Source organism: Melanaphis sacchari, unplaced genomic scaffold, assembly GCF_002803265.2.
Source record: "Melanaphis sacchari strain LSU unplaced genomic scaffold, SCAv2.0 Contig21_pilon_pilon, whole genome shotgun sequence".
NCBI lineage: Eukaryota > Metazoa > Arthropoda > Insecta > Hemiptera > Aphididae > Melanaphis > Melanaphis sacchari.
The window spans coordinates 1,683,887-1,709,062 of NW_020271096.1; the positions used below are offsets into that span (position 1 = coordinate 1,683,887).

Sequence of the window (25,176 nt, forward strand, 5' to 3'; positions counted from 1 at the left end):
TGAATCATAATTAAAAAAAATTAATAAAACCTAGTAAGAAGATAAATCCTATAATTTCTATTCGTTTTTATTAACTGACAGAGAACAAAATAAACTATTTCATTATTATGAACAATGTTTGGTTCTTATTATTTTTTTTTTTTTTTTTTTTTTTTTTAGTTGTATGTTCATGTTCAAGTAGTGTGATAAATATATCACCTTACCAGAAAATATTACCAGAATTGCCACTGATATCTTTATACCTTCTTAAAGCTCTTAATGTAAAATATAAAAAAAAAGACTATTGTATTGCCAATTTAAAAAAAAAAAAATGAGTTACTCTATTCGTTTTATAGTAGAACGTATTTCGCAGACACGTACAAAATTGTATTTACGTTAAACATAAGCACACTTCAAGTAAAAAAAAAAAAACCCGTATAAAAAATAAATCAATAAGATGGTTCCAAACATCGACTATTCGTATATTTTACGTATTTTATAAAGATGCAGTAAAATATAATATTATGGTATGCGATACCCTGTTAATGAAAAGAAATGATAAGCGACATAATAATCTGTAGTTTTAATTTGAAAGGTGAAAAATTCCAGTGAAATAATATTAAAACATTTATATTATTAATTATTATTTGTATAATAAAATTACGATTATTTTCTATTATTCACCGAGCACTTAACCCGTGAGGCGAGGGCTCAGTTTTATAAATTATCAATTAATTTATGATTCCACTTTTAATAATTTAACTGTGTACGTTAAATTTAATTTGTCAAACCAATTTGATTTCGGGGATTATAACATAGTTGTAGTGCGATTTACTCCAATTTTGACATATACAGTTTAAAAGGATCGTAAATACATAATGTAGTTTATCATTATACAATATACACATATTAATTATTTAATTTATTATATGCATTTTGATTTAATTATTTATTAGATACTGTATATTACAGAATATTAAATTGGAGCTAAATATGATATTTTGTTTAGAGTAGCTTTATTTTATAATGGAGTGTTCATAATAAAATCTGAGAAATACTAAAGACAATAAATATTACATATATGTATATAATTTAATACTTTAAGAAAATTCATAAAATTTAAAAATATCATAATTGATTTTAAAAAAAGTATTTTTTTCCCAAAATTATAGAAAAAAATATTTTCACTAATTATGATACATAATAATACTAACCATTGAATATGTACATGTGAAGATTTTACTTCTACTAAAATTAAATGATATGTAGATGAATAGATAATATTTTGTATAGTTACCATGGCATAATACCAACTTCTGCGTTGATTTTTGACGAATTAAAAATTATTTTAAAATGTCTTACACAAATTTGTTTATTCATGTAAGTAATTATATTTTTACAGAGATTGCTACAAATAAAGAAGTTATGTCGTTTTAAATAATGTATGAAATGCTTATCATGAAAACAATTCTACTACAAAGTCTCTAGAATCTCCACCAAGTTCCTTAAGTAAGGTTAGTATGTATCTATGTAGTGTTAATAATATTAAAATATGATTAATTTTCAAAAATACTATATTGATATGATATGTAAATAATATATTTCGTGTTTTATTCCTATTATATTAACAAGAATTCATTATTGTTAAACTATAATTTTTTTTTTTCTATAAACTATGTAATGATAAGTGTAACAAGTTATTTTATTTAAGCCATAATATATATAATATACATGTATTTGACGTTGAATTTCGTTAGTTTTACGAATAAATAATCCTTAAGCATTTATTCAAGAACATTTTATTAAAAGATAATATTAAAAATATTTCAAATAAAATTAACTATATATATTGGTCATTGTAAATAAAAATATAATAGTTTATTCAAATCACATATGATATCAATATATGTACATATATGTATTAAAATATGTATATTCAATAGTTATATGCATATAGTATGAATTGAATACTTGGTACATAATTAAAGATTATGTAAAAATAAAATTTAGAAATGGATCGTTTCATATTTAATTTCGTGAATTATTCAAAAATTATAGTGATTACTTTTTGAGCTCTCTTATAAAAATAATAAATGTATTGTGGTATTATATGATATTAATTTTCAAACAATAATAAATTATCAATAATTTATTACAGTCTTACTTAAGAAAATGATGAAGGGAAAAAAAGTTGCTTCAATCATAATATTTATTATTTTTAATTAAATTTTTTTAAATTTTATTAAAAATTAGTTATATACAATATATTTTGGTCAAAGTATTAAATGAATAATATTAAATATTAAAAAAAAAATATTACGTTATTAGATAACGTTAACTGATTCAATTTTATTTTATTTGCTATTTTATTGCGAATTTTGTAACCAAGAGCGATAATTAATTAAAATATGTCAAACTTATGACAAAAAAATTAAATAAATATTATATGAAGTATATGAAAAGCCATAATATTATCTATTTTTAAAGTATGAAGAAATTAAGTATATGTACTCGTATTATCTACTAGCTAATTTATAATTATTACTATAACTTCCCTCGAGAATGTGATAACCACACGCGTATGATATGCATAACAATTTATATTTGCTAATAAATGAAGCTATGAACAGAATATATGTTAGCTAATTACGTTCACTAAGATATTATGTTTGATTTCAGTAAAAGCTATGAGATCTCCTCAAGTCATGCATATTATATGGTATCTATGGTAATAATAATTATTATACTATAGTTGTGTGATGTTATTATTATAAAATATAAGTTAAATTGACGGTGACGCTATACATATTTCAGAAAATCCACTAATATATATGTATATATAAATATATATGCAATATATTCACAGATAGAAAAATATTGCTTGCACAATACTAAAAAAAAACGTTTGTATGATACGATTGTTTATGAAATTTCACAATATTAATTTTACTTAGTCAAAAAATTAATCAATACTTTTATTTAAATATATAAAAACATTTAACATAAAATATAATATAATTTACATAATAGAAAAATCACCCGATTTGAGTAGGTTAATGTTCTAAGTCTCTAAATATCTGTAATTGATTGAATAAAATAATGAGCTAAGAAATTAATACTATAAATTAAAATTCACATTTCTCTTTTTCATTAATATTTCACTAAGTAAAAATGTATGTATAATCGTTATTTTAAGTAAACGAAACCGTTCTATTAAAATTCTTTTTTTTTTTTAATCGGTTTTCATGAATAAATAAAATGATAATACAGATAAAATATATTCTTGTGAAATGATTATTTTTAAATTTTGATTATAATTCATATTTTTTTGTAAAATCTTTATTGTAGAGAGAATGAAACTAATAGCTATACGTTACATTGTATTTATTTGTTTGTTTATTTATTTATTTTATTTATTAACGCCCATTTGGGCAAAAAATATACATAAATGTTAAAGTAAACAAAACAGAAAAGAAATATTTTAGAATATTAAAAACAATAATCATGGATATTTAGGAAATTAATAATTATTGAGTATTAAAATTAAATGTTGTATAACATTTATTTATCCAAAACCTAGACATAAACAACAAAATTTAACTTTGCTATCAAAATTTAAGTCAAAAGGAACATTATTGCATTCTCTTAATATACGTCTTAAAGGCTTATTAAAACTATATAGTTGAGAGTGAAAAGACATGTAAAAAATGTATATTAAACACATTACAACTTAATCGTTATTTTTATTTAAAATAACTGAATACTATTTCAGTTTTGACTTAATTAATTTCCAGTGAGTATTATTTTTAATACTAAGCATAGTATACACTAAATCAACTATAAAAATCTGTATCTTTTTTAAATTAATATATTGAATATTTACTTAATATAATCATAATACAATAGATTAAGTAATTAATAATAGAAAAATATTATGGACTCTCATAATTATTGTAAAACTCATTTAGATACAGTTTATAAGTGTAAAATTTCAATAAATTTACTTGATTTATGTTTAAGCTGAAGTAATATAAATTTATGCTACGCTATATTTAACATATTGAATTAAAAATAGTTTTAACTTGGATTTCATATATTTAAGATCATAATTATTTTTAACAATAGGTACAATTTTATAAATAAAAATATATTAAATTTAAATAATATAAACTATTATCAAAAAACGGAAATTTTAGTTATCTTTAATAAATATATTTTTATTATCTATATTGTACTTCCATTTATGAATAAAATAAAGTTTAATGCAATTGTTGATTGAATTTGCGATTGTTCTAATTGATAATTGTTTTTTTGTATTTTACTTTGAAATTACGTATTTAAATACAATTAGTTTAGTTTTAATATGTTTATAGGTTTACTTAAAATAAAATCGCATTTAACAACGTTTTGAATATGCAATTTTACTCGATTATAATTGTTATATGCTGTGATAAAAGTTTAATGTTATAAACTTATTATAAGTTATAAAACTATATTTATAATTAATTCTTCTTGTCAATAGTTGTATTCTAAATTTTAAAATATAGTTTTTTTTTTTTTAAAAACTAAAGATTGAGGAATTAATTTTTTTAATAAAAAAAAAAAAAAAAAAAACATATTTAAATTATTTAATATCTAATAAGCATTGGATCAAGTGAACATGGATTTACCATATTTTGAATACATCAGGAATGAATAGAAAAGGGGGAGAGAATTTATCTGCCCTACTGTATTAAATATTACAAGTGTACATCGTTATAATTGTTGCCACTATAATTTATGTTTACAATTTGAGTTCAATGATAAAATATTATTGCATACGAAAAATAATTCTGATCAAAGATGATTTTTCAGTGGATTTTTTGTTTTAGACATAAATATATTATGTTTAATTTGTTCAGAGTTTTATATAATTAATTCATCAAAAATTTGAAACCAATAAAAGATAGTATTTATTATTGTATATGAAAAGTTGACACAAACTCTAATAATTTAAACTTCAAATGTAGCATATTGAAAAATCAACAAATTAAACAAGGCCGAAGTAAAATAAGTTTTTTGTTTTTGTGATTAACTTAAAATTGAACAGATACAAAAACTTTAACAAACTTCTAGCAATTTCAAACTTTTTCTCGTTGATATAAACAAATACCTACATAATTTCTATTTTAACTTTTGGTCTATTTGTATTTATTTTATACTTGCAGTTATAATCATAGTTTCTTTAAAAGGCTTAAAATTATTTTCAATCAGTAACTAACCGTTTTGACTTAAAATTTCTTAAAAACTGTTGGTACACAATAATGTACCAAGTCTATGAAATAAATTATATAATATATTATGTTAATTTAAAATTGCTAAACATATCAAATAATATATAAAAACTAGTGCATAAATATGGTGGAATTATTTTAATAAAAATAAAAATATTTCACCCAGAAATGAAAAATATTTCATTAATCACAATAATTTAGGTATTGGATTTTTTTTTTTTTTTTTTTAATGTATTGACTAAAAAAATGGTTTTTTAAATACCACAGATATTTTATAAAATTAATAAAATCTATTATAATATTATCAGAAACTTGTGTCTTCGTCTTGTTATACCGCCAACATTCATAGTCGTAGCAAAGATTAAAATTACCTACCTTCTAAGTAACATTAAATGAAATAAAATCTTTGGAGAATACTGAAAAATATAGGTATTATGTTTTGAACATCTCTAGATTTCTTGATTTCATTATAATAAATGGTTGTTAGAAAATTCAAATTATTTATAGTGAAGATTGGTCCGGAAATTAAAAAATAACCATTTCTTATTATCAAATAACATAAAACACGAATTTGAGCTCTTTGTAATTTAATCGTTTTCTATATATAAGAAAATAACCATTTTACATACCATCCTATTTATTTTTAATAGTAACAGTTAAAAATAATAACCTTTAAAACATAATAATATACAGTAGATTTAAGATAAATGAGAGTAATTATATATATTTATACCCGTATTTTCAACATCAAACTACCTGATTGGTTCAATATTAAATTTCAATAATTTTTGGTCTTATTTCAATACTAATTATTACATCTCGTAAAATTGTTATTATAGGCATATCCTCAATTGTCAAAAATCATTTTTTTTTTTTTTTTTTCATAACTCTAAACGAATATAGATATTTTTTTTGTTTAAAATTTAAACTTTAAATATCATGTTTACCCATAATATTATATTATAGTAAAAGTTATTAGAAATAGTGAAATGGAAAATGTTTTATATATAAAATTGTTGAATGTTGAGATTTTACAGTATTGCATTTATTTTTGATCTTCAGTATCAATTTCCTTCTTGTTGTAATAACTTATCAATAGTCTAAGTTTACTTGATGAAAATCTTCATTTTTTTTTATATAAATACTAAAGTTCAATATTTTTTAATGGTTGAGGAATGATCATTTTTAATACTTTCGATTATAGCGAAATCTAGGAGTACCTTATTGTAAAATAATAAAAAAAAAAAGTTAAAATTAAAATACTTTCGATAATATTAGAATAAAATTATATATTACATAATACAAAATAATATTAATTTATTTTTTGTACGTAGTAAAACAGATTTGTTGTATCAGTCTTGTTTTTTCAATAAATTAAAAATTAATTTCTATACTTGTTTCAAACGGCGAGAATAAAACTCATGAAACAAATACAATTTTACGTAAAAAAATCGAATATACATGCTAAACAAACGAAACAAATAATTTCTTAAGCTATAATATTATGATATTTTATATAGATGGTAAAATATATTTATTATATATTATTGAAGGAAATTAACAAGATATTTTTAAGCTACAACAGTTTTTCGTTTAGTAAAAAAGCTCAATTGTTTTACGAAATACACCAATTTATCGATTAAAGGCTTTGTAATCAAACTAAGTAAGCACTCCATTAATGAAATATTTCTTATTTACAGTACAGGTAATATCATAATATTGGGAAATACGTAATTAATAATTTCAGCAAAATAAATTGAGTGAAACCAGAAAAAGTGTCAAGTAATATTAGTATATGAGGTTTTAGATAGCTGATACAGAAGATAATAGTGTATTAGTAAACTGAATTAGTGTCAACGACAAATGACTAAGGTATTTTTTTTTTAGTATTTAAAATAAATATATTTAATAAAAAAATATAACTCAAACGCTATATTATTACGTGCAACGTTACGTTTATCCATATTACGACGATAGCGCTAGTTTGAGTATGCAATAATGTAATATAGTTGGGTAAGTGTCATTCGAAACTCTTCTTGTAATTGATGAGTGGTGGGTACCACCGATGACACCGCAAACCTATGCGGGTGCTCACGATAATCAATTTCCAGAATACAATGAACTTATTTGGATAATTTGACTTTTTTTTTCTTTTAGGGATTTTAATAAAACTCGTTAAAATATTGAGCACTTAATTTTATTTGACTACGTCACAATCTATTTAAATAAAACGCCAAAAAAAAGAAGCATTTATTGAATATTTTATACGCGTTACTGATAATATTTAATATATCAGTGACGAAGCTATGGTGGAGGGGGTTGAGGGGGCTGAAACCCCTCCAAAATAAAAATATATTATTGGGCTAAGCTTTTTTTTATCTAATGATCTATTGTAATTTTTTTAGGAACCCCCCCTCCAAAAAAAAAAAAAAAAAAAAATCCTAGTTAAGCCACTGATATATCATATGGTTACAACATCAAAAATGTACTAATAGTCATCATTGCTATATAATAATTAAAAATAAACTTTTCTATTCATTAGCATGCAGTATCTAAATTTTTTTTTTGTTATTATTATTATTATAATTCAATTTTTTAAATTTTATAATAATCAATCAAATAGGATAAGAAATATGAATATTTAGTAAATTCTTGAGTTCGATATTTTTATTCTCAACTTTAAAGCCAAACCTTCCTTGATACTTTAAATTTGATTTAATTCATTTTCAACATGTAATTTTTACGTAAATGTGTACAAAAAATTAACAAATTTTTATCAAAATCTAATATATTACATTTAATGTTAGAAATTTATTTTCACTAAAAATAGATAGTACGAAATTATTCCAATTAATAAATGAAATTTAAAATCAATTATATTAAATTAAACAAGGGTTAAGTAATGTTTCACTTTTCAAACGCTGATGTGCAATAAATTGTATTGAATATATGATTAATAGAATACTATGTGAAATGTTCTTGAAATAGTTATAGACAAATAGACTAATATTGGTATTCGAATATATCAAATTGAATTTCTCATCGTGATTGTTCAGACAAATCGTTTGTATTTATTTTTCACTTCTTTATATAGGTACAATTTTTCAATTATATAACAAAACATTTTATAGTCTAAATGTTCACTAAAAATAAATAATACCTGTATTATATACATCATATATGATACTTGATAATACATTTAATATAATTTAACTATTTAATTTTTATTATTAAGAATTATTAGAAATTAGACACATTCATATTTAGCATCTCAAATGTGAATAAGACTCATTAATCATTATAAACATAAATATGTATATATATTAAACATAATAATAATGAAGGTGGTTATAAAAAAAAAAATATACATATTATATATATAATTTAAATATCGATAAAAATTGCGTAATTGCAGTGGCAAATAACATAATTTTATAATATAAATTTTAAACTATTCTATTTCATTTAATATTGTAAAAACTTATTTTCACTCAGTATTTACTATTATTATAAAAATAAATGTAATCATAGAATATGAATATAACGTTAAATTAATATCAATGCTCTCTAAACTTCATTTTTACAAAAGCATCAACTTAGATTAAACTTATAATTCAGCATTTGTATATGTCTGATAACAATAACAATAAGATACATAAATACTATTATTATTATTATTATTATTATTATTATTATTATAACAACAACTAATAACAATATACTAGTCAACTAGCTTAAGGAAGAACTAATACATAACTATATTACGTGGGTTATTCAGCCAAAAATGAACTTATTGAAATTTGACAATTGAGATTCTATTAGTCCTAAATATACTTAAGAGTCACATTTAAGAAAATTGTCACCGTCCCATAAACGTACAAAATATATTCAATTTGAATTCAACAAAACTTGTTTTGTGTTATCAGGCTTAATATTAGAGTGAATTACATCATTTTCCAATTAACTGTACTGAATGGAAAATTTTAAGACAAAGACAACAATAGAGGGTATGGCGTCCTTTCTTGGATTCGAATTACGACAAAATAAATTAAACGTAGGCCTCTTAATGCAAAATAGTTTTGCCATCATCTGTTTACCTTATACTTCAAGAAGAAAACGTATATTAATACCTATTACATAAAAAAAAAATACAAATAAGTCTAAAATTTAAACTTAAATCTTCGTAAAGAATAACAAGAGTATAAACTCACCAATATTAATCTATTAATCAGTTCCATTTATAAATACGAATTATAAATAAATTACAAATACAATATTTAAAATGTATATTTTTAAATTGATCTAATTGTATGCTATTAGTAACTGTCTGTTCTAATTTTTTATTTTATTTGCTCAATATGTATTCTTTTTAGATAACTTGTATTTCAAATTTGATTTTAAAATAATTTAAATTAACATTTTTTACGCGAGCAGTTTTATTAACTTATGATAAATACATATTTCGTATTGTACACATAAGTATAATAGAATACCTACAGTACTATAATGTTTTTATTTTAAATGAAACAAACAGTTAAATCTTTGGTGAAATTACCAAAATCTATAAAACATTAATAAGCAATTTTTAGACAATAAGTTTATAAGTTTTATCATCAACATGTTATAAATTATTCTGATGTTAACGATTTGACTGCAAATTTCAGACACGGTTCTGTAACTTATCCTGGATTCCAGATATTTCTTGTTCGTCAGTATCCGATTTCACTGAAGGGATTCAAATAAACAGAAATTTAAAATTATAACTATGGTATCTGGCGTATGTTGTAATCTCATACATAATTTCGATTATTATTGAATTTTGTATTTTTTTTATAAGTATATTTTATGTTAACTTATCAAAATAATATATTCAACAACACTTAATTAATGAACTGCAAAAATTGAAAATTAATTATTATCATAAACGTTATCATGTACCTATTATGAACACAATTGCTAATTAATTTTATGTATATAATATATTTTGACTAAAAAAACGCATATAATATTGTATTTCATTTAATTCATTTTATACACGTATAAATGCTATTTTTCTTTCTAAAATATGATTTTACTCAGTTTGAGGACAGCATATATTAAATCAAATTATATAATATAATAAGAGGCTTATGTACAAGTGTTACTCAACGTCATGAAAGTTATCAGTATCGACAAATAGAAGTACATATTGTGACAACTTGAGCCATAAGCGTATATTTTTGTTCCGTATCCTTAAAGTTGTTATTCGATTACAAATAACACAATAATGCAAAACAAGTAAAAAGTAATTTATTTCATTTTGATTACATTTTTAAGATTTAAAGTGAATAACTTACGTACATCTACTATGATGTTTATGGCTTTAAAATAATTTGATATTCAGGTATTAAAACTTTCAAGAAGTTATTTATAGATATTTCTTAAAGCGTAATAGCCAGAATTGCAAATCAAATTATAAAGTAGAAATATGAATAGTAGTTAAAACGAGAGAAATAAGTTACACAAATAGAAGATTTGTAGCGTTACAATTTCAACATAATAATACTAAGAAGACGTCTTAGTAAGCTCTAATAGTAGTCTTTTATGTGGTATTATTTATATATTTTTAAGATTAGGTAATAAACATTAACTTCACAATATATTATTTTGTTAAAATAATTAGATAATTATAAGAAATAAAGTACAATTTTAACTGAGGTAAAATACATTTGGCTGTGAACATAAAATATAATATTTTGAACAAAAAATTAAAATAAAATATTATTATTATTATTATTATTATTATTTTAATAATAAAACTAGTTTGTTTCTACCTAAAGAAAAAAAAAACCGAAAATTTTAATCAATTATTTTTAGAGTTTATATTATTTTATTCTGCTTGTTGAAAACTTTATATTAGGGCTTATAAGAAGAACATATATCAATAGAATTCTCTACGTCGTAGTTGTCTTTTATTTTACAACTTGATACATTAGATAGGTACTTATATTTGACAAAAGAAAGCTATTTTAACGTTACCAAGTTCGTCTTATATAGCACACCATACGTCAAAGTAATCTATGGGCACTCCAAAATAATCAGTAGCGCCACATTGACAATAATTTCGAGCGATAATCGATTATTTAGATATTATAATATCAATGCAAAGATATGAGAATTACAAAATAGATTTATAAACTCCGTAATAAAGGTATATAAAATAACACATCTGAACGTCATTACGTTGTCTTAAAAAGTATCCTTGAAAATATTTTATTAGCCTGTTATGCTTGATAGTATTGAACTATTTTTTACAGAGATCATTATTAATTACAGATTATTGTTCATCAATTACTCATTGTTTAAAAATATTTCAGTTTATCCTCGAAAAACCATAAATATTGGAATTTATATTGTTAGCAATACTAGATAAAAGAAGGATCGGAATTCCATTCACAAGTTATTTGAATCTGAGAACGGTTGCAGTTACACATATTGACCACTTGGAATTCAATAATATTAAGTTCAACAATAATTTTAAACATATTAACAAATATATAAATCAAAAATTCAATGAATATTATTTAATTTATATACGTATAAAATACCTAATATATGTAATATGTACGATCATTAGTTTGTTATATGTGAATTATTTATTACATAATATAGAGTTTAAATTCGGAATCAATCAAGTTATGGTCGGTTGTCTGTCTCCGTCCTTCTCTCTCTTTCTCTCAATTCTTGCCGTGGGCAAATTATGAAGAGGCTCGCAGTATACATTTTTATATCAGAAAATCCAACATTAATCGTTGATTGATCGACTGTGTTTCTGAAATATTTCTAATTGCTAAAGTTCTTAACAGAATATGCAAACCCCGGCGGTGCTGTACAAGAGGAAATTATATGTTCATTGTGCATCTTCCTTTAACCTCGACTTCCAGAAACGAAAAACTACCTGAATATTTAAACGAAAATACTATATGGATGATTTTTTTTTCAAACCCTAGTATCACTCTCGTTATAAAATAACACTGAAAAATTCACAATGATGGTTGCTGATTTATCTGCCACATAGATCAACATTAATTTAAATGAACCATTTCAAGCTGCTAAAATTATTAATGGCAATTTATCTTCCTGCGTATACGTTTGAACAGTACCATCAATTAATGTTAAAGTTCAATATTGATATCAAATAAAATGAATTCCTGAAAATAAACGTATCATACGTTGATCATATTTATTATTTTAATAATCAAAAATAACTGATTACATTACCTGTAATACCTAATCATATTTTATTACTAAAGAAAGTTTACAAAAGGAAAATTACGTATTGGTTTAGCGTAGATTACATATATTTAACTGTATGATAATATATTTTAAAGTTATATTAAATTATATTAATGTTCTATACGTATAGGTATATAAATTAGAAAATTCATGATTATTATTCATAATTTTAAGAACCCGCCGTATATTGAAAATACAAAAAAAATCGATAAATCAAAATTATAAGTTATTTAGGTTATTAAATATGTTTTAATGTTGTATAATTGCTTATACTAAAATTTATTTAAATCACTTCCATTCAAGTATATATTTTTAAATTAATATAAAAATTTTAATTTAGATTAATATATAGCATTGTTCATTATTGAATATAGTAGTATACTTTCAGTAATAACTTTATCTAATATCGAGTATGGAACTTAAGTTCAGTACTTTTTTTTTTATTTAATCAATCCTTTATAATAATCGTATAATTCATTTAAATAATAAAACTATAATCAATATATTGATTTATAGACCAATATTATCTATAGAAAGGTAAATTATACAGATACATTAGTGTTATAAGTACAATTATCGGGTATTTTAGAAGTATGGTTACTTAAAATACATCAAAGTACTACATAATTGAGTGAATATAAGTTATAAGATGAAGTAATTATATTGAATATAACATGACTTGTAACGACTGAAAATTTCAAATTTAAATTAATGAAATGCTGGTTATGTATAAAATAGTTTTTAATAATAATTTTTAACAATGATAATCACTTATTACAATATGGCCTAAAATTTGGTGTATTATTTTATCGATAAAAAAAAATTAAAATACATCAGATATCACGTTAAATTATTTTATTAAACTTATAAGTTATAAGTATTCAAGGTTTGAATAAGCAGAGAAGTAGATCAATATTTTTTGGAGTATCTTTGTAGTACTACTCTATTACACAAAACGCAAAAATACTTTCAACTAATTAACTGCTTAACTGCTCGTTCGAATTTTTATTTATGAATCGAAACATTTTAAAAACTATTCTGCTTCAAATATGAAATTAAAAACTATTGCTGTCATTCAGAAAAGTAAAAGCTTAGAAAATGATAACAAGAATGGATAGGTAGCAAAAATATAATAATTTAAATGTTGGTATGCAAAGATACAAAACTATAAAAAAAAACGTAAATAAATCTTAAGCTCTTTGAAATAAGCAATAAATTCAGATATTTAAATAAATTTTTATTGTGTATTAAGTAAAACCTATTTTAATTATTCAAATTTATTGAAAATCATCCATTTAAAAACAGAGAATAAATAGTATTATTAAAACAGCTTTACTAAAAAATTGCGTTCCTCATTAAATTTATACACATTACCTTACTCAGAAATTACCAAAATGCAAAGTACGTAAACTAATGAACTCTCATAATTAGTATCCTTTTCAAATATTTTTCACTTTAAAATCTCCCTTATTTTTTTAAATAATAAGTTACTCTAAATTCATTTATTCTATATTCAGAAAATAATTTAACCATATTATTGCGGTATACTTACATTTTTAGCAAATTACCAAAATTATTAGAGTTGAATAAGTCGAATCGAAATCTAAATGGATCCAAATGCAACTTGATTTAATGGTTCACCGACATAAAAAGTGCATTATCGTGGCATTGAAATCATCAATTTGCGATGGTTTTACTTTAAATTAAATTTATACTATACTTTATGTCGGTGAATGATTATAATATAATGCTAAGCTGATATTCAAATGGATACAGTTTACTTCAAAACCGCAAATCAACAATAGCCATCATCATATTATACGTTACCTATATGTGCACTTATTTTATTCAAACGAACTGATCACATCAAACCAAGTACGTACGTGCGTCCTTGAAGACAATAACATAGTTGCAGAGTTCATACTTTGCATCTTAGTCTCCACCGAAAATAAAATACTGTAGCATAGTTTCCATTATAATTTTATTTACCAAAAATAGTTTTATCTTTTCAAACATAATTTAATAAGATTACCTAGTTAGTTATTATGCTATCTGGAACATTTATAAAGAATATAATGAGAATGAAAGTTTTTTAAAGCGTTATTCGAATTTAAACTTAGATGCACAATTTATCAATTAACACTTTTCAAATAAGTAAATAACTAATTACTATACATTTGCATTAAAATAAATGTTTTGTCTTTCATTTTAAATAGTTAACTCTGAATAATTACGGAATTTAAATGTGACAAAGTGTGTACTGTAGACAGTTAATTTGTTATATATTGTCATACTTGAGAGTGTTTTTTTTTTTTTGTTTTAATATATTTTTTTTTGTGTGTATTGGAGGATTCTAAGAAATTTTACATTATTCCAAGTAGCCCTGTTATTTATTTTCACAACTGGAAGACTGAGAACTTTAATACAAATATCTGTACTTATATATTTAATGTAACAAAATAAGTTTTTGTACTTTAGCCCCAGTGGTCATTAAATCAAAACTAATCCATTAGGATTCACTGCAAAAATCTACAATCATCCTCACAACCATTAGTTTTAACAGTTATTTATATATATATAAAGTTATATGTTTATATATTTATATGTGTGTGTGTGTTTGTATTACAAACGCTTTATATAAATATCAGTAAATTTGTAATAAATAGCGAACTTTTATACTTAAAACGTCTGTTTCAACTTGGTTTATAACAAACTTAAACTTTTTTCATTTGTTTGGAATAAAAGAGCTATATATTCGCATAAGGATTTGAATAGAGTAAAATACAAAATTCAAACATCTACTACAGGTAAATTTTAAAATTATAACAATGATTATAATAGACTAGTCGTTAAGCTCAAAACATAGTTTCTAAGTACCAAATTTTTACAAAACTTAAGAATATAATTTCTATTGATTTTTTTTTTTTTTTTGAAAATTAGACATATTTCAATTGTTTCAAAATTAAGTGGTCAGTTATCATTTGAATTAATAAGATCCTCATTTTAATTTATGTCACACGCAACATCAATAATATTGTATAAATTGTACGACATACTTTTTAAAGTGACATTCAATTGAAAATGAATCTCTTAAGTGGTGGATTTATAAAGACTTTTGTTGGATTATACTGTATAGATTAGGTAAAGTTATTTTTGCTACTTACTTTTTGTTATCTGCGTCACCGAGCCGTGTACGATTTATCGACTAACCATCAGACGACAGTCCATTGTAATCAGTCATTTTATATATACCGTAAACGAAACTTTTAAATCAAAAAAATTAGTAATATAGTTATAACATGATATTTACAATTTATTGAATATCAGCTTAATGATTCAATTTTTATAGTTGTACGTAATTCAACATAAAAAATAAATCAATTTCCTAAAACTGTTAGACGCAATTGTCATACATTCCATTTGGTTTCACAATTCAGTGATGCTGTAAAATTTAAAAGTCAATATTAAATGATTCTAAGAGTAAAAAGGTTTTTAATAGTATCTATTTTAAAATATTGGTTATTTATCTCTCATTTTTTATAAAATGTTACACTCTTATGTATGAGTGAAAAAAAAAGAAAAAAATTATCATAGTTAATCATACTATGATAGTATATTATAATTAATCATTTTTTTTGGAAAATCTAAAATTTTTTTATAGTAGAAAAATATAGATAATTATAATTTGAAATATCTTAAAAACTATTTCGCATAACCATACAAAACATGCATTTTGATTTACACTTTAAATCTATGTGCAACAACTTTAATTAAAATACAAGTTTAACATTTGTTTTAAATTACTTTTTTTTTTTTTTTAAACAACTACACAAAATTTTAAGTTTCTTGGAAAATAACAATTGCAGTCATAACTTTCATACAAATGACTTAAATAAATTATAAATAATAAAAAAAAAAAAATATTTATTCAGTTTGTTACTAATGTTTATAAACTAACTATTAACTTGTTTCCAAGTACAATAATTTTTCATTTCAATTCTCAGTGATATTTTTATGACACGATCGCTTACTCAACGAGCGCTACATATGCATACTATAATTATTCAAATAATATCACAAACGCACGTGATAAATTATTAAAACGTATTCTCAATGTGTGAAATCAAAAATTTCAATTAACTTTGAATAAATTTAAGAAGAAGAAATTATAGTAAATATTTGATTGATTATAAGATATTATACTAACCAATTATATAAGCCATTCCATATCGAATCATTTGAAAAAAATTTCGAAAATATAACAAACTATTTCAGTTTACCCTAAGTCTATGTAAAATATGAATAATGTCGGTTATATATCGTAAAATCCTATTATTGGAACCACTAAAATTAAATAAAGCGAGTAAAATTAATTGCAATATTCATATATGTAACCACTATTCATGAAAATAAAAATATAACGATATCAATCACTAATTAAATTTCGAAATTTAATTTCTTAGCGTCACTAACATTAAAGATCATGAGAGGCAAAAGCTGAGCTCTTTAAATGTAATGTATCAATTCATGGGTTATATAAATCTACGCAAAGCGGTGAACGCCCTTTGAAACCATTTCAATTTGCATGCTGGTTACACACATAGAGTATTTTCGATAATTGGATGACTCCCGATTTTATTTTCACGTTGATTGGATAATTACTTCAAGTTTTGGCGCTCTATATTCAAACAGTAGAATACTAAGTACTACCAATTTAAGTTATATGATTATACAGATAATTACAAGTTACTAAGTTTATTATTTTAAGGACATAAACAGGATGGTACAGGAATTAAAGTCAAATTGTTGCAATTAAATAAGAAATCATATAAGGTCATTTATATTAGTATTAAACTCCAAAGACGGAAGGAGTTACGCGTAAACAAATTTAAATTGGTTCAAATATTAATTAAGTTTATCTCTGCTAAATATTATTAGTTAACAAAATTTGTTTTAATAGGATTGTAAACAAAATATGTAGGTAGGTAAGTAGGTAGTTAGGTTTTTTGCAATATTATAAATCTATATAATATTTTTCTTTTTTTTTAATATGATATAGTGAAATAATATAAATTACATAACATCTAATAGTTAAAAATATATAATATTTTGTAATATTTGAGTTCAAATTTTTTTATCTGAGGTTTTTATTTGTGCAAAAATATCATACAAATTATTACAATTTTAGTTAAATAAATTGTTTTAATCGTTTATACAAATATTACAGCCACGCCGTATAAAGTGTAAAAAAAAAATATTATAGGAATCGTATTTAATTTAACGTTTCATACATAAATATTTATCTTAAATGTATTTTTATGACCTTATAGCAGTCAATACAAATGGAAATATAATAACCGTATCGCATGTATTTTATATTATTAAAGTAACATATGTACTGGAATATTTAAATCGCAGAAGTAAAATATATAAATTTAAAACAAATTTTTTTAATTCGTAAAAAATCATATTAGTTACTTTTCAAACCAATTCCAAGCGTTTAGTATACAATTTAAACGTGAGAAGAATATCAAAAACAAAATATTCAAACTGCTTTTATTGTAAATGACTACAATAATCACAATACGTACATTATCGCACAGTGCTAATGCTATGGCAATGTTAGACTATCAGTAAGACTTGTAGCCAAACTACTAATAATTATAGTTTCGGTTAAGAATGACATCTACACGTCTTGTCATTATAAAATTGACTTAAGAAAAATATTAAACTATAATAACGTTACATAAATTTGAAAATGTTTTTCGACAATTGTTAGTTTGTTTAATGTTTATACATAATACATAATATATTATACTATTTCGACAAAATAATTATGAGAACCCTTGTTCTCTCTTGTTTATCTGACTCATACTTTACTACCTGTACACGCTGCGGGTATCAAGCATAGACCTTTTTACTCAAAAGTATAAAATAAATTATAACAACGAGCCAACAATTTATGATCAAACATAATATTAATACGTACAGAGCCGGTAAACTATACACACAAAAAAGGTCACATTTACATAATATTATATTGCGGATAGGATATTATTGAAATGTACGTACATTTTGTCCCGGGATACGGTTTTCATTATCAGTCGGCAAAACGAGTTAAAGATGAGTGATATTCCAGGACTTTCACTGATCAAATACAACAAGTACGTATTTGATCGTGGCTCGAGTGCGACGAATGTTAATACTGAAACGCAACTGATACTTTTCAAGACGTATAAACTTATTCGCGAGTGATTTATACGGTGTCCGAGCTTCTATCCTACCAGGGTAATTAACAGCCCCGTTTTCTAAATCGCCTCGTACGCGATCTGACAATGTTGTAGGATTCAAAACAAAATATAATTAAAACACGATAAAACCGTTCGTTAGCTGATATACAGGTACACATTAAAAAAATAAGATATCTAGTACCTAGGTCTGTCGACGGGAGTCAAAAATACATCCTTAGTACGGAGACGGGATTCGAGTGCGAATAAAAAATAAAATATTTACGTAGCAATTTACACGGCGGTGCAGGTCTATACGAAACGTCGTACCAGATCTGCGACTTACGCGCGCATAATAAAATACGCCCGAATAGCGGTGTTAAAAAAAAATTAAAAAAGAAATTAAAAAATTCGACACGATTATTGATGAAGTTTGTGTTGTTATGTTACAGAAATCAGCGGTGGCGGCGGCGACGACGACGACAGATTCGATGTTCAACAAAACGTCGGCGGCGGCGGTGGCCGCGACGGCGGCGATGGACGTGGCCGCCGCGGCGGCCGCGGACGGCTGCGGGACGGCCGGCAACAACGGCACACAGTCCGGGCCGGCCGCCATGGTGACGGTGATCGCGGTGATCGCGGTGACCACGGCGCTGATCGTGGTCACCGTGTTCGGCAACATACTGGTCATCATGAGCGTGGTGCAGTACCCGCCGCTCCGGTCCGTGCCGAACATATTCATCGTGTCGCTGGCCGTGGCCGACCTGACCGTGGCCATCGGCGTGCTGCCGCTGAACGTCGTGTACAACGTGACGGGCGTGTGGCTGTTCGGCGGCGTCGTGTGCAAGCTGTGGCTGACGTGCGACGTGCTGTGCTGCACCGCGTCCATACTGAACCTGTGCGCCATAGCGCTGGACAGGTACCGGGCCATCACGCAGCCGATAGCGTACGCGCAGAAGCGCACCGTGTCCCGGGTCATGTGGACGGTGGCGCTGGTGTGGATCGCCAGCGCGGTGATCAGCTCGCCGCCGCTGATCGGCTGGAACGACTGGCCGGACGTGTTCGACGAGAGCACGCCGTGCGCGCTCACCACGCACCCCGGTTACGTGGTGTACTCGTCGATGGGATCGTTTTACATACCGCTGGTGGTGATGAGCATCACGTACCTGAGGATATACGTGGCCACCAGGCGGCGGCTGAGGCGCCGGGCCAAGCAACAGGTGGCCGTGTCGCAGGACAACCGGCCGCGGCGCTCGAAGGAGGCCGCCGCCAAGACGGGCAAGCCGAAGGACGGGGACGTGGACGCGGACGGCGGCAGCGGCAGCGGCAACGCCAAGATGATCGCGGACGCGGCCACCGCCGACTCGGCGAGCAGCAGCGACGAGGTGGACGCGGCCACCAACGGCACGGGCGGCAGCGGCGGCGGCGACAAGCAGCGGACGGGCCGGGGCGCGTCGGCGGCCGTGCGGGCGACGCCGTCCGTGGGCAAGCACGTCGACCAGCTGCTGGAGCACAAGCAGCGCATCTCGCTGTCCAAGGAACGCAAGCGGCCAAGACGCTGGGGCGTCATCATGGCGTGTTCGTCGTCAGCTGGCTGCCGTTCTTCGTCATCTACCTGTTCTTCCCGTTCTGCAAGTCGTGCTGTCCGCCGTCCAAGGTGCTCGTCAACGTGGTCACGTGGCTCGGCTACCTCAACTCCACCGTCAACCCGATCATCTACACCCGGTGCAACATGGACTTCCGGCGGTCGTTCAAGAAGATCCTGCACATGGACGGCCAACACAACCACCAACACTTGCGACAGCAGCACCGCCGCTGAACCGACGCGCCGCGGCGGCCCTCGGGGGCGGTGCGCCGTCCCGATACCTCCCCCGCAGCGGTTTACCGATCGCGTCCTGCTCAACCGCCATCACCTCCACCGGTTACGTAATCACGTTTTCGCGGTCCTCGGGCTACTCCGGCCAAAAGCGTTCCCGGGAAACGGTGTTTTTTACTTCGGGGGCCGCCGTAGTCGGAAGCGAACCACCGTGCTAGGCCGGAAACGGTTCGATCGATCCGTTTCCCTGTGGTTTTAGAATATTGTATTGCACGACACGAGCGAGCGTGTCAACGTTTGTTTAAATATATTTTATGTGTGGTGGATGTGTGCACGGGTGTACATAATAATATTTTATCGTTGTGTTTTGTAATCGGTTTTTATAAATTGTTTTGTTTCGTCGTCGTTGTTCGTGAAAATGACGATACGTCATCGTCACTACTGGCATTCCGCGTTGCCGATGTACCTGCATTTAAGGTACGTTCGACTGGACGTGCGGAGTATAAACTATAAACAACCGCGTTGTTTTTGATGTGAGACCATCGAGTTACTTTTTGTATAATTTAGGTATTTTTACTTTTGAGATTCCGTTTTACAAAATATAAATATAGGCGTTGTTGTACATTTCGCTCAAAAATCGTTTCTCTTTTCGTCCGCGTTCCCGCAATATAGCACTTCAAGGATTGCGTATTTTCCCATAACAGTTTTACTATTACATTTTTGAGTTACGAAATATTTAAAAATGTTTAAAACCGTTGAATAATGAATGCCATCAGAAAGTAAGAAGGTCGCATTAAATAAAAATTTGATATTTATTTTTTTTTAATTTATATTTTTTTTTTGTACAATTATGAAATATTTTATATTATGTGTTCATGTTTTGAATAATCATGTGTGAAAAAAAATACAACCCTTAACCACAGATAATAATGAATCCTGCTGAAACTATAAATTAGCATTTATAAATAACTAATGTTTTTACTAAACACATATTAATATAACTATTGTTCTTGGAGGTGAACTTTGGTTAGTTCCGTATAATATAACATTTCATTTGAGCGCCGTAACTAAATAATCTATAACTTAAATTGAATATGTATATTTTTTGAAATAGTACCCCTAAGTGTTTCCAAAAATATCGATTGTAGTTAAGCGGGCGGTAAAGAAAGCATAAAATTTATCATATCTGAGCGAACAGTGTCTCGTTCTTAACATCAAATACCATAAATATAATATTATGATAGGTACGTATACATTTATAATAATATTATACTATTATCAGCACCAAACTGAATTGATGACGGGAAATACACATCAATTGTGTTTTATGTAGAGGTTTAGCATGGCATTTAAAATAGAAAATCTATGTATTGTGAATTATTACGTTTAGATTAAACGCGATTTCAAACCAATATTTGAATAGAATTGTCAACCAACTAAACAACACTTTATCTATGTCATATTTATAAAAATTGGCTTCGTCATATTTATAAAAACATACTTATCACAAAAATATATTTATATCAGAACACTATGAAATTTTTTTTAAAAAAGCTACATCGTTACAACTGCAACGTTATTGTTTCAATAGGTTTCTAATAAAAAAAAAAATAGAAAAACTTAACCTATAATATATTATATTTTAAATTATTTATTGGGTCGAGTTTTTGAGAAAATGAAATTTATTATGTTATTATTTTCTCCGAAGTACATAATTATTATTATAATAATATATTCAATTTGTTCGTGATAAAAAAGAATATGGTCGTCTGCACAAAAAAAAATTATATTTCTCTTCATACTAGTATACTACAATACAATACACAATTGTTTTATTCATTTATTTATAATTGTTCAACAATGAATACGTACCGATATATATCTACAGTATTATTACGAGTATATTTTGTTTTGTTGAAATAATGTTTGTTAATTGTTTACATTATTATACCTATACAAGATAATAATAAAATCATGTGCTTAAAAAAATATTTATTCAATAAAATATATTATTAGAGATGTTAAAATATTGTATTTTATTAGTATTATTATTATTTTTTTTTTTATAATACCGTATTATACCAGTGATTATCAGAAATTTCACACAGGTTATAAAACCATTGTTAACTATGAAATATGAATCATTTTAAAATTAGCTAATTGAAAAATGGCTTAAAGGTCAGAAAACATTAAAAAAAAAATACATAATACAAGAATTATTTTAGACCAAATTTACCAATTATAATGTACCAAACATTCGTATACCTAGTGACTAGAAATGATTTAAATTTAAAAAATTTTAATTACAATTCATATTTTATACTTAACTATATTCTTAAAATATCAAATAATCAGTTTCAAAATAAATTAGGATTTAAATTATCATATTATCTGCCAGTAATATAGCTACTAATTTTTTAGTTCCACATTTTACTCCTTGTAAGTACTAAATACTTATATATTAGAAATTGAATAAAAAAATTATTTCTTACTTAAAAAGTTTAAATCGAAATTTGCTGATTACTTATTTTCAAGTCAAACCTAATGGTTAATTTGGAATATCAAAACAAATATAAAATAGCCAATAATCAAATAAGCAGTAGAAACCACAAGAAGAAATTAAGTATTGAATACTGGTAAGTGATTATAACTAATTAAATTAATATCTAAAATATAAAAATATACATTAACATCAATAACAATATATAGTTCGATTAAGTCGATAAGAATAAAATTAACCTGCTATGGATATTTTTAAAATGATAACGCGACGGAAATTTAACATGTCCCAATTATAAATGTTAATAATAAATAATGAAAATATTATTTATGACAATAATTACTAAATTTAACGCCTCAATTTTTTTTTTTTTTTTTTTTTATCATCTGTGTAAAATTATTTTATACCACAAGTTTAATACCTTGTATAATACAGTATTATACCATGTGTGTAATATCTTGTAAAATACAGTATTATACCGTGTGTGTAATACCTTGTAAAATACAGTATTATAGCATGTGTGTAATACCTTGTATAATACAAACTTACATTTCTATACATTATACATTATATACAAGTTATGATTTATGTCACTTTGTAATTTTTATCATATTATATAAATGATAATGAATATAAAAAAAATTTAAAAAAATGTTGTCTTTTTGTTTTATAAAAATAAGGCTAAATTTGTACAAATTTATTTATATTCTATGTTTATAGTGTTTTATGTAAAATAATTTTATTCAAAAGTTGTTTCTAGCTCAATTTCGAAAAAAAAAATTATGCAAATTTAGTCATATTTTTAGTTGTACATACAATCAATGACATTTTTGTTTTTTAATAAAGTTATTTAAAGTTGATAATTCAGGTACAGATTTTTTTGATTTTTTTTTTCAACACTAGACACTATTTATTGTCGCGTCTAATTTATGATCTGTCGTTAACACATTACCTAATGTTTTGAAATTTTTCAACTATATCCCTTTGGCCGGTTTCTAACTAACCTGGCTTAAAAAAAGCTAATAGAATTAATATAATATAATATAGTCGTTATGTACATCCATTTCATAAATTATTTCATAATGATTAAATGCCATTAAGTTCCTATACGATAAAAAATATTTATTTTTTTTTTTACTATCTACATTAGTATATACACTGTAAAAACCTATTATACTATAGATACTATAGAATACTGATTTAAATGTTATTTCGAACATCAAATGCATGGTGATACAAAATATCACGTGCATATTATAATATATTCCATATTTTGATTAAGGAATGATTATGTAATCAGAGAGACGATAGTGCGCTATTTTGTTGTACTAACGACGCCATTCGAAAGAACTGATGTTCCGAAGCAACCCTACGTGTTGTCGACAAGTTATCTTGTTATAATTTAGTATCAGATATAAATGAAAATAAAATGATATATCCGTACTGCATTTTTGATTACTTGACCCTGACAAAACACGACAAACTCTATTCTAAAGTTAAAACGTGCGATATCTGGTTTAAGTTGGAACGGTCTAACAATCGATTTTATGCACACAATACCTTTTAAAAGTTAGAAGAGACTTAGAGCATACCATTATTAACTAGTTTGCAAACAAACACAGACTGACCGATCACAAATCTTAACCTAAATCACACGAGCTTATCTTGATTTATATGTATAACGTTCTTGTATTTTAACTTATAAAATATTATCATCAAAAAATAGATAAATCGTTTAAAATCTGTCATTTAGGATACATTTAAAATGTAATATACTCCTTAGTTTCTAGTTAGAAAAGTTAGTCTGTAAAATATTTATAAAAAAAAAAAAAACTATTTTACAAAAAAAACAAATTATAAATCGGAAAAAATCTTAGATGGCTTCAAATTTGCATGGGCTTCACTGAAGAATAACATAAGAATTCAAAGAGAAACCATGAAAAAAAAAATAGAAACATATAATTTACCAAGAATAAAATAAGACCAAACGTGAAAATATTAAGCACTTAAAAGGTTTTTTTTCTTAGTTCATAATTCAAGCTATTAAATTAAATTTTAAATTTAGGTAATATTTCAAGAAAAAATAATAAAGTGCAACATTTTCAC

General features: G+C 26.0%; 1 protein-coding gene and 1 long non-coding RNA gene across 2 annotated transcripts in view; both read left to right on the forward strand.

Annotated features, from left to right (window-relative positions):
- LOC112594067 overlaps positions 1-19,293 on the forward strand; it is a 76,695-nt gene extending 57,402 nt beyond the window's left edge. Inside the window, exons 3-4 of the long non-coding RNA XR_003114636.1 lie at positions 1,382-1,493; positions 19,207-19,293. This is a non-coding gene — a long non-coding RNA (uncharacterized LOC112594067). The remainder of the gene's footprint in view (positions 1-1,381; positions 1,494-19,206) is intronic.
- Positions 19,294-19,308: 15 nt separating this feature from the next.
- LOC112594066 (probable G-protein coupled receptor No18) lies at positions 19,309-20,660 on the forward strand. Its single transcript, XM_025338683.1, is given in 2 exon segments — positions 19,309-20,296; positions 20,299-20,660. Coding segments are annotated over 2 exon segments (1,203 nt in total). The 5' UTR covers positions 19,309-19,368; the 3' UTR covers positions 20,574-20,660.
- The last annotated feature ends 4,516 nt before the right edge of the window (positions 20,661-25,176 follow it).